This window comes from Fukomys damarensis, unplaced genomic scaffold, assembly GCF_012274545.1.
Source record: "Fukomys damarensis isolate Sample0158 unplaced genomic scaffold, DMR_v1.0_HiC HiC_scaffold_17, whole genome shotgun sequence".
NCBI classification, from domain to species: domain Eukaryota; kingdom Metazoa; phylum Chordata; class Mammalia; order Rodentia; family Bathyergidae; genus Fukomys; species Fukomys damarensis.
Window position 1 is genome coordinate 46922974 of NW_022900929.1, and position 16347 is coordinate 46939320.

The 16347-nt window shown below is 40.2% G+C and overlaps 1 protein-coding gene across 1 annotated transcript in view; it reads right to left on the reverse strand.

The window, feature by feature from the left end:
* The window catches only part of Acin1 (apoptotic chromatin condensation inducer 1), a 37169-nt gene that overhangs the window by 13281 nt on the left and 7541 nt on the right, over positions 1 to 16347 (reverse strand). The window contains 4 exon segments of the mRNA XM_010637785.3: positions 4745 to 4860; positions 5736 to 5954; positions 6553 to 7800; positions 9615 to 9703. Of these exon segments, the coding sequence (XP_010636087.1) occupies positions 4745 to 4860; positions 5736 to 5954; positions 6553 to 7800; positions 9615 to 9703 (1672 nt within the window).

Consider the following 16347-nt stretch of genomic DNA (forward strand, 5'->3'; position numbering starts at 1 on the left):
AAAGCTAGGCCACGTCTTGGTTCTGGCCCAGCCCTCTTACAAGCTGTATGAAAATGGCCAGGTTCCTGATCCTCTCTGAACATCTGTTTGTTAATGTGTACCGTCAATACCTATTTCGTGGAAGAGTGCAGTAGAGTGTTAGCTTGTGACTGATTTGAAGTTAAAGTAAGGATATGCACAATACGTGTGTACACTTAATAGTCCACTGTGTCATTTGCTGTCACTTCTGAAGTTTCTGACTCAAAGAGTAGACTGCTCTTTCTCTGATTCCAAATGATTCAGTGACTGGCAGTGCCCTTATCACTCTATAACGACTAGTTTGCCTCCCACCTCCACCCTGCAGAGTGCTGCAAGGGTAAGGACTACCTCCCTTGGCCCGTAGTGCACAAAGAAGGCTCTGTAAATATTTCTGAATTAGGGTGTTGGGGGAGTACCACATGGATACTTACAAATGCTTGCTGACCTAAACTTTTCTGGATCTTTCTTGGCTAAAAGTTCCACAGAGAGTATTACCTCATAAAACATTACCTTCAGACATCCTCAAATAAATGATCTCTGTCCCTCCATGGTCCTAACGTATTTCTGGGTGCTCAAATACCTCTCCAGAAGCTTACTTGGAAAAATTTTGTTACTGGAAATGTCTCCTTTGTTTTTTTTGGAACTGGGGATTGAACTTGGATCCTTGTGCTTGCAAGGCAGGCACCTGAACCACTGAGCTAAATCCCCGGTCCATGTCTCCTATTTTTAAGACTACGAATTTTGGGCCGGGGATTTAGCTAAGAGGTTCTGCTACCTTCCTTACAAGCCCAGGGACTAGAGCTCGATCCCCAGGACCAAAAAAAAAAGAATTTTACTACTGGCCTTAAGATACAGGAAGATTATTATGATCACTTTTGTGAGATACCAAGACTTTTTTTTTGAGTATAAGGAATCTTTGAAATTGTCCCATCCTTTGTACATAAAGGTTATCTTTTTCCCATCCCATCCCTCAAGTTCTTGCACAAATACTACTGAAATCATTGGCAAACATAAAAGTTAGGAATGGCAGAGGGGTGGGGACAGTTATTCATAATTAAATAGCACATAAAGCATTTGTAGCCCAGAAGGATAGAACTACTTGGAAGATAATATTATATTACTGTTCATATATAAATGATTTAAAGAAATTAAGGCAAAAGGACATTCCTTTAGCAACATATGTTTCAGTTTTAGTTATTATAGAAAATTCATGAGATGCAAAAGACCTGATGTAAAAATTTAATAATGCTAGAACTTGTATCCTCAGGAGCTTACTAGTTCCAAGATTACCGGGCACAGTATAATTTTAGATGTCCTAACCTTTGATCCAAATCTTTTAGTCAACAAACTCTACTGATGACAATTATGCTTGCATGTGATACTGACAAGTGAGTTAGGGAGAGCTACATACCCAGCTTTGATTTATTTAGTTTTTAAATTTTGAGATAGGGTCTCACTAAATTATCTAGCTGGACTTGAACTTGTGATCCTCTTATCTCAGTCTTCCAAACAACTGAGATTACAGCTGTGTGCCACCATGCTCTGCTTGAATTATGCTTTTTAAAAAAATAATGCAACATTTGGGATACTGGCAGTGTAGGACCCCCAGGGGAGTATCAATTACACCATTATACTGGAAACCCTTCCTTCCTACTAGAAGAACAAATACGCAAAGAACCAAGAGCCTGAAGTTACTGCCTACTTGGTTCACATACATAGAAGGTTGTACTTCAAATAACTCAGTTTTGTTTTGTTTTGTTTTGTTTTTGAGATAATGTCTTGCAATGTGGCCCAGGCTGGCCTTCAACTCGAAGTTATCCTCTTGCCTCAGCCTCCCAAGTGCTGAGATTACAGGTGTGCACCATCACAACATGCCAAAAAATCAAAGTTTGAATTAACTACTGTCAAATAATAGAGCTGCTCACACCTGCCTCCCTTTTTAAAACAAAACAAAAAACCCTCCCTACTGTTTTGTTTTTGTTTTTTTTCCCAGTACCAGGGATCGAACTCAGTACCTTGTGTTTGCAAGGCAGGCTTGGTGCCACTGAGCTAAATTCCCAGCCCTCCCAACTGTTTTTTAATATAAAGAGAGAATATTATTATTTTCAGCTGTATGAGGACATTTTTGTGATATCCATAGCAGGCTGAAGACTAGATTTTGGAACTGGGCTTGGATGAAATAAAACTAAGGGTTCACAAATCTCTGCTCCAAGCAAACAAAAAAGATACCTTACCTCATAAATTTAGAGTTCCTCAGGTACAATCCAAATCAGAACAGGTTTAACTAAATACAGCAAAAAAGTTAGGCAATCTCTTCCGAGTGGTGAGAGGCGCTTGACGTAGTCTAATTTTTAAAAAGCATTTTACTGCTGTTTTTACGTCATTTGACTTCTTGTGGAGACACACAGGAAAAATCAAGGTTGAGCCACAAATGATTTTCTTCTTTAATACAGTTGATCTTACTTTTAAAATTGGCCAGGGATCTAGAGGACTGCAAGCCTGTGAATCCTAGCAGTTTGGAGGGGTACAAAACCAGGAGGAGTCTTGCAAATCAGCTGAAATGTAGGAAAAGTTCTCAAACATTCATTTACCAAATCCAATCCTAAAACCACCTATGGGCTTAATTAAGCCTTTGGGCATGTCTGTTTTTGTTTTTATTTTTGAGACAGGGTCTTGCTATGTATGTTAAATCAGGCTGGCCTTGAACTCATGTAACCCCAGATGGCCTTAAACTCAGCAATCTTCCTGCCTCAGCTTCCTGAGCGCTGGGATTAAGGTGTGCACCACCACATTTGGGGTTTTTGAGACAGAGTTTCACTATATAGTCTAGGATGTCCCAAACTCAATATGTAACCCAGGCTGGCCTCAAATTTACAGTGACTCCTGCCCCAGCCTCCAGAGTGCTGAGGTTACAGACGTGCAGTACCACACCTGGCTGTACATGTCTTCCTGTTAGGCTGCTGAACAGACTATCTGACAGGGAAGAAGGAAAGCAGGTAAGAGGTATGTGTTTGAGATTTTCCTGAGTGTAGGTTCCATTTCTACAGGATAGGATGCTAGGCAACAATGGCCAATCTCAATATGTGCTCAGAGTGCAACTTGGCTATTATGGTACATTGTTGGAATCCATGTGGCTAGATTAATCTCAGTCCTAAAATGAAGGTCAAGACCACCAATTCCTGGGGAGAAAAACTCTGTGTATGACTGTAATCTTTACTTGCCCTGAACTAGAATGAGAAAGTCCAGAAATATGTGACTCAAAACAACATAAAATACTTTTCTGTTGCTAGGATCTTACACTCACAGAATTTTAAGGATAGCAAAGAATTTTTCAACAAACTGTTTCTCAAGGTACACAGGAAGCAGTTCCTCAGCCCAGTAAGCAGCAGGTCCTCAATATGCACTTTGTGTTTCACAGAATTGGGAAAGGGTAGTGATTATGCCTGAGTTAGAAGGATGGGAAAATGTTATTCCATTTTCTCATTAATGATGTAGCTGGGGATTCTGAATACATTCCAGAATCCACTGAGTTTTCACTTTATGGTCCTAGAAGAAAAAGCTCTTTTCCAAAGAATATACCCATCTCAAAAGGGAAAAGCAAAAACTTTTCAAAAGTAGGGTGAACTTTTGGCTTCCCAATGGAAAATAAAATGGCCATGAGATGGCAGCAGAGACAAGAACCAACAACAGATGATATAGCAAGGGTCTATCCCAAAGCAAAAGCTATGTTAAAGAATAACACACTATCATTAATGTCACAAGGAAAACAATCATGTCAACTGCCCACCACCCTCCAAAACCCAAGAGTTAAAAGATAGTGTGAAGCTCTCAGAAGAGTGTAAACTATCAGACTATTATATATAGGGGGAAAGAATATTGGTAGTAGTAGTGCTAAAATGATATTAAAACAAGTATGGAAGAACTTAAAGCCAACTCCAAAGCAGTTCAGAATTCTAGATGTCCAAAAGCTAAGTAATCTTATTCCCTTAATGCTTTAAATTTTCATTTTCCACAAGATTTTGAAGCCAAGAATTTTGGCTCAGTGGCTTCTTTTAATACCAAGTTAAGAATAATGAATGGCATATGGTATCTATTGAATTATCAACTTTACCTGATACAAGAGTATTTCTTTAGGAATTTTAAGATCAGTCAAAAGGTTTAAGGGGTGCAGGAATGAATTTGTGACTTGACAGGAACTTCATATTTTGCTCCACTATATGATGAAAGAACGTAAGACTGTGTTTAATAAAATGATAGTAACCAGGAAAAATGCACGGACTAACAGCATACCCTTGGTGTTACTATTTACAGGCCCTCTATATCCTTTATTAAACTATTTCTGGGTGGCAATGTAGCAGGTGAGATTGTTTCAAAAAATTAAAAAGGCATGGGCCGGGAATTTAGCTCAGTGGTGCCGCCACCTGCCTCACAAGTGCAAGGTCCCGAGTTTAATCCTTGGTACCAAAAATAAATAAATAAGGCTGGGGATATAGCTTAGTATGAAGGCTCTGGGTTCAATCACCAATACCCCCCCAAGGGAGCGAGAGTTTGGTGGCAGCTTCTACCACAGTAACTGAAGTCTAGTCTTTATCCAGATATATCTCTGCCTTCATGTTTTAAAAGATAAATTAAAACTAGGATTGCTTAGTCAAACAACCTTAGGGAGCAAAGACCTGTCCTACACCCAGTTCCTTATTATATATACCAGTCAAGATCTATCACTTACACAGTGTGACGAATCCTTTCTGACTCTGGAAGACGAGAAGTCTGAGTCTCTGAGGTTTGAGGCTGTGTGGCAGCTGGTGGCTCTGCCTCTTCAGCTTCACATTTCTTTGGGCTCCCCTGTCAGAACACAGCAAAACAAAGATAACAAAGGATTTAAATCTGCTTGGTTCCTTTTCTTCAACCTGGAGCTAGAAAAAGGCAGAGCAGGACATACACAGTACCAGCTCCACACAAAGCCCTTTGCATCTTATTTCATTTTACAATGTGGGGCCGGGGATTTGGCTCAATGGTTCTGCTGCCTGTCTTGCAAACACAAGGTTCCAAGTTCGATCCCTGGTACCACACACACAAAAAAGAGTTTATCCATTTTACAATGTGGAATGGACTATAGCTTAAAGGTAAATACTTAAGAATTTCTACTTCTATCCAGGGCCTTATGCATGCTAAGCATGTGGTCTACCACTAAGCTAGATCTGTAAGCACAGACTTCTTTTATTTTAAAAAGACAGGATCTCACTGTGTAGTCCAGGCTGGCCTCAAGCCTGTGGTGTTCCACCTGCCTCAGCCTCCCAAGTGCTAGGATTACAGGCATGCAGCACCATATCTGGCTAGATTTTTTTTGTGTGTGTGTGGGGGGGGTACTGGGGGTCAAACTCAAAACCTTACGCCTGCAAAGCAGGCACAGTACCACTGAGCTATATCCCCGGCCCTAGAATTTTTTGGGACAACCAAAGAAAGGCTTCCTTTTGGGCAGATAAAAGGAAGAGTTATGAGCAAGAACTGAACCTGAGATGAGAACCCTGCGTCATGTACTCATGCAAAGCTTTCATAAACCAGGGAATTGGAAATGAGTTAAGTAGGACTAGCAGGTATCTCAATATTCTGCATTTCTTTTGAGCCTTGCCCAGACTGACTTTTATTTTAAAGGTAAGACAAAAGGGAAAACCATGCCTAGTCCTCCACTCTCTCAGAGAGGGGCCACAGTAGCCTACCCGCTCAGGCTGTACCCTCTGGGTCACATGCTTTTCGGCTGGCCCAGGCTGGTTCAGATGCCTCCCTTGGATAGAGGATAAGCTGGTCGGTGTCCTTTCCTGTGGCTCGAGGACATGCAGCTGTGGCAAAGGTAGAACTGCAACCTCTTGACCAGAAATGGGATCTTTGGTTTCAGTGTAGCTGGTGTTGCTGTCCCTGGAGACTCCAGGGCTCAGAGACTGAAGAAATGGAATGAAACACATTAGTAAGGAAAATTACTCTATATGGAATGTACTGGATATACATTTATATGGACAGGCAGTACATATTCAGGAGATCATTGAGTTTTCCTACTCATTGACCCAATTCACACTCTTCATCTTCGTGTTTATTTTTGAGTTAATAATCTTTCTGACTGCTTATTCAACAAATTTACCAAGTTCCAAATGGGTGCTAGGTACTGGGATGCACACATAAAGTCATATCTATATCCTCAAGAAGTTTATGTCTCACAGAAGAGATGAGTAAAATGGATTTAACATTCTTTGGAATCAAAGGGAGTCAAATAAAAAGGACCAATAGGGCCGGGGATTTAGCTCAGTGGTTTTGGCGCCTGCCTCGAAAGCACAAGGACCCAAGTTTGATTCCCAGTATATATATAAAAAAAAGGACCTCCGTTAGGGAACAATAAATTGAAAATTAAATTCTGTAATGAAATGAAAATAATTAATGAACTGGGAACTAAGTGAGTATTGTCCTATTCCTGGAATAGGCATACAGACAGAACACTGGCATACAGACAGAACATCAATTTGTGCAAGACTGTCTTATACTCACTTTTCTGCTACTGCTAGATGCAGAACGGGAACGGGAACAGGATCGGGAACGTGACCTGGACTCCGATGTTGACCTGGAGCCTGTCTTGGGTCTAGTGTGAGGGGTGGTGTGAACTTGTGACTGGGAAACCTCTCTCTGCTTGGACCTTCGAGGTGAGTAAGACTGAGAGCCTGAACTGTCAGGAGAGCGGGATCTGGATCTAGAACTGGAGGATGAAGATGAAGAGGACCGGCTTGAGGATGAGTCTGCTGACTGTTTTAATTTGTGACTTGGGAAAAGAGAATGAGAAGCCCTTTGGTCTTCCATCTGTTCCAAACACTGCTGTTTCAGAGATTCATCAGTGATGCCTTTGGCTGGTGTTAGTTCTTCCATTTTTAGAGGGAGTGGTTGAGCAGATTTTTCTGACTCAGCTTCATGACCTTTTGGGGTTGAGTATTCAGCCAATGTGCTTTTCTGAACTAGGGGCAAGACACTCTCCTCTGATACTTTCTCTGATGGAGATTCTGCTTTGGTGTCTGCAGGACTTGCTAAAGGTGATGGGCCTCCCACCAACTGGACAGTGTGCTCTCTGGTCTCAGCTTCAGCACTAGGAGGAGATAACTGAATGAGGACAGGAGGAGCGGGGCCTTCCATGGGCTCTATTTCTTCCTCACTCTGTAGCTGTGTATGAGGTGGTGGAGAAGATGCTTCCTTGGTAAGCAATGGTGGGGGAGTCTCCTCTTCACTGGCAGCTTGCTCTGGTTGTAGCACAAGAGGAGCCTTTCCCAGATCTTCAGTCAGTTGAGGAGGGGAAGGGGACTGTGATTTTTTCATCAAGCCCTGTGAAGATTTTGTTTCTCTTTCTTCCTCCTCAAGGGGAGAAACTGTTTGTATTTCTTTCTCTTGTTGCTGTCTGGCCAGTTGACCTCTTCTGGCCTCTTCCTGGGATCTTGTGACTCGTCCTCCTCTCTCTAACCTCTCCTGATCCTGGGATCTTATGGTTTTGGGTCTCTCATCCATCACCTCCTCTGGTTTTGCCTGGGACATCTCTTCCCCTAGTTCTTCAAACTGCCTTAGAATTGGGGCCTCCCTAGATTTTTGTCCCTCCTCGTCTTCCTCCTCTTCTTCCTCTTCCTCCTCCTCTTCCTCCTCTTCCTCCTCTGTTTTCAAATTTCGATCTGCTCTAACCCTCAGATTTCTGGAAGGTGTTTCTTGATCCTCTTCCTCTTCAGCAGCCTGGCTGTACTCAGAGAGCTTAGCTGCTCTTGCCTGGAACAAAACACATCCAAAGGCTCCAAATATATTTGCTCACAAGCAACAGAGGAAAAGTAAGTGTAGCATGAGATAACCTTAGGAAGAAGAAATTCAATGACATACACTACTGACAACACAGACAGGTATGATAACAAATAAACCTAACTAATATGATCCCCTCAGAGGTATCAAAATAGTGAACCAAAAGGAACACGAAAATGAAGATACTTCTGGTTAGTTTTTATTTCATGCAGGACTAGGGATCAAACCAAAGGGTGTCCTACCATTTAACTACATTCCCATCCCTTTTTATTTTTTCTAAGATAGGGTCTATGCTAAGTTGCCCAGGAAGGACTGGAACTTGTGATCCTCCTGCCTCAGCCTCCCTCAGTGCTGGGATTACAGGAGTATATCACTACAACTCAGTACTGGTTCATTTCATAGCTTCAAGCTTTTAAAATAAATAAGAAAGGGGTATGGGGAAAAAATGAGAACCAAGACCTGTTATGTAAAGGTAGGTACAAGATCCCAGTGATGAATGGAACTGTAATGTATATCTAAAATGTACCAATAAACTCAATGAGAAAATAAATAGATAAGAACGGAATATGTAGAAAGCATGGGGGGGTGCACTAACCTATCACTTATATGATTGTTCATACTTTTTCATTGAGAGGGGATCTCACTATGTACTTCAGGCTGGCCTCAATTTATATCATTTTGATGCATTTCCTTTCATTCCTTTTTTTCTGTTCTTTGTAGCCTTTTTCTTTTTTGCTTTTGTGGTGCTAGGGACTGAAAACTTGGGGCTTCATAGGTGCCAGGCAGATACTCTACCACTAAGCTACACATCCTCAATCCTTTTTTCATTCAGTCTTGCTGAGTCACCCAAGATAGCCTTGAACTTGCAATCTTCCTGTCTCAGTCTCCTAAATAGTTAGGATTACAGGCATGAGCCACTACATCTAGTTTGGATAGTCCTAATTATACTATTGTACACTTTTGTATCCTATTCATTTAATAATGTTTCATATAATTTTAAGGTTTTAATCGAATAATTATGCCATATCTTTAATAATGTGCTTTAAAAATATACATGAACTCCCACAGCACAAAGCCCACCCCGCAACAGTAACAAGTCTGTTGTTATTCCCATTTAAATTAAGAAACTAGATATTTGCTTAGAAATATGAAGGCTAGCACACACCTGTAATCTCAATACTTGGGAGGCTGAGGCAGGAGGATCATTTTGAGTTTGAGGCCAACCTGGGCTATAGAGTGAGTTTAAGGCCAGTCTGAACAATACAGTGAGATCTTGTCTCAAGCGGGGGAGGGCAGGGATTTAGCTCAGTGGTTCTGCAGCCTGCCTCGCAAGCACAAGGACCCGAGTTCGATCTCAACAAAACAAACAAACAACCTCTCCAACCAAACAAAATAATATGAAAAAGATGAAAAGCCAGGTGCTGTGTATATGCCTATAATCCAAGAAACTTGGGAGCTCAAGGCAGGAGAATCTTGAGTTCGAGTCCAGCTTGGGCAAGTTAGTGAAACCCTGTCTTAAAATAAAATAAAAAGGAGTGGGGATACTGCTCAGTATACAGCGCTTATTTGTTATGCAGGAGGCCCCTATACAATCCCAGTCACTCTTCACCAAAAAAATTAAAAAAAATTAAAAAAAAAAAAAAAAGACAGAAGAGAGAAAAGGACTACATATAGAAATCTGGAAATGATAATTTAAAAAAAATTTTGAAGAGGAAAAGAAAGAGGTGGAAATAGCTAAAATATTACTCAAAAAGGTGACTGAAGGGTTTAGGAAGTATCAGAGTTACCTGTCTGACCCTGGATGAACGTCTTTCTCCTTTCCTTGGTTTTTCATCATCAGATTCACCTTTCTCTTCAGAAACAGAGGAGCCTTTTCCTATGAAATGAAAGAATATTGTCAGATTTATGATATGAATATTTATTCATAACTTTCTGAAATCCAAGCAATCACAGCATCTATACTGCTTAGTACATCCCATTATCAACCTCTAGCTTCTCAACTCAAGAAAGACTAAAGCAGTGAAGTCAGGGCATCACTGTAATTGCTGCTGTGCACATCTAGAATATTTTCAATACCTCAAAGCCCAATTCATGTATTACAGATAACCTAAAGTAAAATAAATTCTAGCAGCTTTGTCTAGCAGAGGTACAGAAATACTTAAAATGCACTTCTTCCTATAAAACATTTTGTTATTCTGAATCTAAACTCAAGATTTCACTACTCTGTCTTGTGTCCCTTTTCTTTTTTCTTTTTGATTTTTTGAGACAGGGTCTCACTGTGTAGTTGAGATTGACCTGGAACTCACTATGTAGCCCAGGCTGGTCTCAAACTCATAGGATCCTCCTGCCTCAGCCTTCTGAGTGCTGGGATTACAGGCATGTGCCATCATGCCCAGCTTTTTTTTTTTTTTTTTAAGAGATGGTCTCTCTGTGTAGTTCAGGCTTGCCTTGAACTCACTAAGTAGCCCAGACTGGGCTCAAACTCATGGCAATTGACCTGCCTCAGACTCCTGAGTGATGGGATAACAGGCATGCACAACCATACCCAGCATGTGTCCAATTTTTTGAAAAACCTACTGCTACTTTTGCTACCTTTTTGTTTTGTTTTGTGTTTCCGAGACTGTCTTGTTATGTAGTTTAGGCTGGTCTTAAACTCATAGTGAACCTCCTTGCCTCAGCTTCCTGAGTGCTGGGATTAGACCTGCACCACCACACCTGGCTACTTCTGCTAGATTTGACCAAAATATTATGATTAAATATACTGGTCAATTTCTACAATAAACTCAAGAAGTACTTGGAAAAATTATTTTCAGGGCCCTAAAAGTTCTCAGAAACCTAAGAGGCCAGGTGTGGTAGCACTCACCTTTAATCCCAGAACTCAGAAAGCTGAGGCAGGAGGACTCCTGGCTGCAAATTCAAGGTCAGCCTAAAGTACAAAGCAATGGAAAAGAAAATATACTTCCAGCTGGGCGTGGTGGTGCACGCCTGTAATCCCAGCACTCAGGAGGCTGAGGCAGGAGGATCCTGTGAGTTTGAGACCAGCCTGGGCTACAGAGTGAGTTCCAGGTCAGTATCAACTACATAATGAGAGGCTGTCTCAAAAAACAAAACAAAACAAAATAAATAAATAAACAAACAAAAAGGATAATTATGTTCCAGATACTTAATTGGCTAGATCAGGCTCAATTTTAATATAGCAAAAACATTTAAATAATCCACAAAACCATGTTCTATATTTGTTAATATAAATAAAGCACATCCTGTAAAATCTAATCCAAGGTCTTCTCTTTTCTTTTTCTATCTTCCAGTAAAATGAACTAGGCTTTGCTTCTGTAGTAGATAAAAAACAAAACCAAAAAAAAACCCCAAAATGAGCTGGGTGTGGTGTGCACATCTGTAATACCAGCTACTTGGGAGGGTGAGGCAGTAGGATCTTAAATTCAAAACCAGCCCTGAGAGAGCCTATCTCAAAAGAAAAGTATAAAAAGGAATGGGAATGTCAATGACTGCTACCTATAGCCACAAAAAACAAAAAAACATATTTTGTAAACTTTATTTCTGGGTCATCTGATTAACATTTCCTATCTGGGTAAGTGAATAAAGACTTGCATTATGGTTTTATGTACCAGATCTATGATATTACATAGTTATAGTCTAGACTCTTTAGCCAACAATTGAAGAATCTGTAAGGCACTAGTACAGCAGCTATAAAAATTTCATAATTCAGTGACCTAGAATAGGTGAAACTATATATAAAATGAATAAAACCAAAAGAAACATTTTCCATAAATATCAAGCAAAGTTCCTTTGCAAGTAAAGCTGATTACTGTATTTTAACAAAAAAAAAAAAAAAAAAAAAAAAAAAAAAGGTATTACAAGGTTGGTCAAAGACAAATGAGTTAAAGTCAAATGAAAGTTTCAGAGTAATGATTTTATTTATTTCTTTTTTTGTGGTACTGGGGATTGAACCCAGGGCCTTGTACAACTTAGTCAAGTGCTCTACCAACGAGCTATACCTAAAGCCCTTTTTATTTTGAGAGGTATCCCTGTGCTGCCCATGCTAGACGTGAATGTCACATCCTTCTGTTTCAGCCTTCTAAGTAGTTGGGATTACAGGTTTTCATCACTGCACCTGGCTAGAGCTGGAATTTTAAAATTAGTTAAGTACAGCCAGGCACTTAACTAGGGGAGCACACCTACAATCCCAGTACTCGAGGCTGAGGCAGGAAGATCGAGTCAGAGGGCAGCCTGGGGCACAAAGTGCATTCAAGATCAGTCTGAACTACACAGCAGGACACTGTCGCAAAAAACCTAAATAAATATTTACATATGTACAAATTTAATAGTTTTATTAGCTACATATTGTGAAGAGTTCATTCTATTGAACTGTGATATTATTTTTGACACTGTAAAAGTAGTGACAGGATTCTGGATGACAACTCCTTTGGATACACTGAAGTCATCAAAGTTATTTAGGAAAACAGAATTGTTTAGAAAGTTTTGGTCATCACTGTTTTGAAAAAAAGTGAAAACTAAAGGGGATTCCTCATACGTGAAACAAGTAATTAGTAATGCAAAATATAAAGGAGATGAGGCATCTCTTTCTATTTCCTCCGAAGAAGCTAATACAATTTGAACACGTTTTGGGGTTAGGTGTTACCTTTTATTATGAACACATGACTGTTTGAAGCCTAATGTTATTAACACTTGTGGCAATTGAGCACTTTAGCTAAGGGTGGAGCCAATATTAGTAAGTGGCTAAGAAATGTATTTTAGTTTATTTTTTGGTACTGGCGATCGAACTAGGGTCCTTGTGCTTGCAAGGCAGGCGCCAGAACCTCTGAGCTAAAACCCTGGAAGAAATGTATTTTAGGAAGATACAGATAAAATTAGAAAATTGCCAGATTTCCAAAAGCCAAAAGTCAGAAGCCTTCAGAAAAAAGTAAAAGGTGGCTTCTGGACAGTACAGGATGTATTAAGAGTGAAGAGAGAGAGAAGAAAAAAAAAAAAAAAAAAAAAAAGAGTGAAGAATGCATAAAGGCCATTTAGGAAAGTAGTTTCTTTTTTATTTTTATTTTTTGGTACCGGGGATTGAACTTAGGTCCTTGCGCTTGTGAGGCAGGCAGTGGAACCACTGAGCTGAATTCCTGGCCCAGAAAAGTAGTTTCTTTTCTTTCTTTTTTGTGGTACCGGGGATCAAACTTGGGACCTTGCACTTGCAAAGCAGGCGGGGCAGAACCACTGAGCTAAATCCCTGGCCTGGAAAATGTTTCTTTATCATAGAAAACAAATCCTTGGACAAGATTTGTAGGAGGCATGTAAAGCAACTAGAGTCATAGCAAAACCTGTGACTAAAGTGCTTCCTTAGGTACAAATAAGAAGCAGGGCCAGGCGTGGTGGCGCATGCCTGTAATCCCAGTGCTAGGGACTGAGGCAGGAGGATTGCTGTGAGTTCGAGACCAGCCTGTTCTACATAGTGAGACCCTGTCTAAAAAAACCAAAAAAAAAGAACTAGGATATGACTCAGGTTAGCGCTCTAAATTAATATGCCTTGCACTTCTCTGGACTCTCAGCATTCAGATTTATGAATAAAAGAAATGAAGGCTGCAAGCTCTGTAAGAGAAAAGCTGACTAAGACCACTGGTGGCTATACAGTACTTTTGTTGTGAAAAAAATCTGTATTCTGAATACATATTTTAAAAATATTTTTGTATTTCATACATTAAGCTCTTTTAAGAAACTAAGGGAAATAAAGATTTTTTAAATAGATGCAGTCAAGGACATTTTCATATACAGACAACTTCCAACTACAGGGGGTAGGTATTGTACTCAGGGGGCTGAGGCAGGAGGACTACAAGTCTAAGGAAGCCTGTCTAAAAAAATTTAAAAGGGCTGAGGATATAGCTCAGTGGTAAAATGCTTGTATACCAAGTGTGAGGCCAACAGTTAGATGCTCTCTACAACTTACTACATTCATGTTTTGTAATTTATCTTCTACTTCTCTCTTTCCTTTTACTCCTGGGTATTTTTCCTTTTATCAGTTACAGCTACAGGCAGAGTCCTGCTGATAACATAAAGCACTGAAGAGGGTAGTTCAGAGAAGAATTAAGTCAAGAGGAAAGGTCAGGGATTCTACATTTTTTTCTTAGGAAATATTTTCCTATTTGGGATTCTGGCTATAGCACATAAAACAAGAGGCTGCTGGGATATAAGGCAAAAATATATATTTTTTTGAGACAGGGTCTCACTATGTAGCTCAGGCTGGCCTTGAAAATGAGATGATTCGCCTGCCTCAGCCACCCTCATCATACCCTGCATGATCTCCTTATTGAATAGTGAAGCAAGGATGGGGATTTAGCTCAATGATAAGAGGGTCTGCCCAGCAGGTGTGAGGCCTCAGGTTCAAGTCCCAGCACTGAAAAAACAAACAAACAAACCCTCAAAGCATCCAAAGATAACAAGTGAGCTTCTACTAGACTATGGCAGAGACATTCTACACCTTCAAGAACATGGTTTCTGGGTAAATACCAAAGTGCATGCATTGTTAGATCTCCAAACTTCCACACCATTTAGCAATGGAATCAAATGTTGTGCTGTCATTAATGACATTCACAATCCAGTCAAGATCATAAGTAGGAAAGTTTATGGCATAAAATACACTGAAGAGTACTTCAGACAACTGTTAGCTGTACTCTACAACTTATCACATTCATGCTTTGAGTACTTTTTTTTTTTTGGTACCGGGGTCAGGCCTTGCACTTGCGAAGCAGGCAGTGGAACCACTGAGCCAAATCCCCAGCCCTCATGCTTTCTTTATCTTCCACTTCTCTTTCCTTTCACCTCTGGGTATATTTTTATCTATCAGTTATAGCTACAGGCAGGCTTGCTGATGACATAAAGCACTGAAGAGATGGGTTATTCTCACTCTTAATCTTTGCTTTTGAAACTTTAATATCCACTTTTGAATTTCATTTCAAATTACATTTACACTGGGCATGGTGGCACATGCCTGTAATCCCAGTACTTGGGAGGCTGAGGCAGGACGATAACCTTGAGTTCAAGGCCAGTTTGGACTACCAAGTGAGATGCTGTCTCAAAAACAGAAACAAAAGGTAAATAAACAAACTGCATTTAAAACTGAGAAAGGGGAAAGGAGGAGTGGGGAAGGGGAAGTAAAAATAATTAAGATGAATTATATACATGTACTAATTCACCATATTGAACATAGCACGCACTAAAAACAATAACAAAAAAAACGTGAGGACTTCTTTTTGAGGGGGGGACAACTACAGATTGACTCCAAGGGCCTTTGCTCTGAACTACACCCTTCCCCCTTTTTCATTATTTTGAAAGAGTCTCAAAGCCACTAAGATGCCCAAGCTTGTCTCACATTTGAGATCTATTTGCCTCAGGCTCCCACAGTGCTGGGATTACAGGTCCCACCATGTCTCTGTAAGGCCTCTCTTTTGGGAGGTCTACTTTTCAAATGATAGTTCTTTTTTCAGGAGGCTAAAGCAGAAGGGTCACTCTGAGTTCAATGCTAGTGTGGGCTACATAGTGAGTTCCAGGTCAGTCTCAACCACATAGCGAGATCCTGTCTCAAAAAACCAAAAAAGAATTTACATGGGGCCAGGGATTCCCCCCCAAAAAAAAAAAAAAAAAAAAAAAAAAGGAATTTACAATGGGTCCCTTGTTATCTATAAAATAAAAAGTTCATGCTTAATGACAGACACTTAAAACCCTGATATGACCAGCCCACACCTATAAACCCTGTACTCAGGAAGCTGTGGATCACCACGAGTTCAAGGCCAGCCTGGGCTACACAGCCAGACTGTCTCAAAAAAAAAAAAAAAAAAGTAAACAACAAAAATAAAGTTTCTCTAACTATTTTCAAACATGAAATAACTTTTTACTCTGGTGAGATTGGTCTATTACTTTTTTGTTGCATGGTTCTGGAAATTTGAACATAGACCCTTTGCAATGAGCTACATTCTTAACCTTTTACTTTTTATTTTGAGACAGGGTCTCACTAAATGGGTTCAAACTTGTGATCCTCTTGCCTTGGCCTCCCAAAGTGCTGGGATTACAGATGTGCACCACACCTGGCAATTTAAGGATTAGAAAAACCCTTTCTGGGGATGTATCTCAGTGCAAAGGTCCTGCATTCAATCCCCCTACTAGAATGAATAAACACATACCACATTAATTCCTATCTCTGTTACATTGTTTCTTCCTAAAAACATACTGAAATCTCTTCCCTGCCAACTTAAATCTTATCATTATTTTTGGTTGAGATAGGGTCTTGCCATGCAGTTCAGGCTGGCCTTGAACTCACAGTGATCCTACTGCTTCAGTCTCCTGAGTGCTGAAATTACAAGTGTACGCCATCACGCCCATTTTTCTTTTCTTTTTTTGGTATCAGGGATTGAACTCAGGACCTTCTGCTTGTGAGGCAGGAGGTGGCACTACTGAACTAAATCCCTGGCCCCTTTTTTGTTTTTCTGAGATGAGACCTCACTA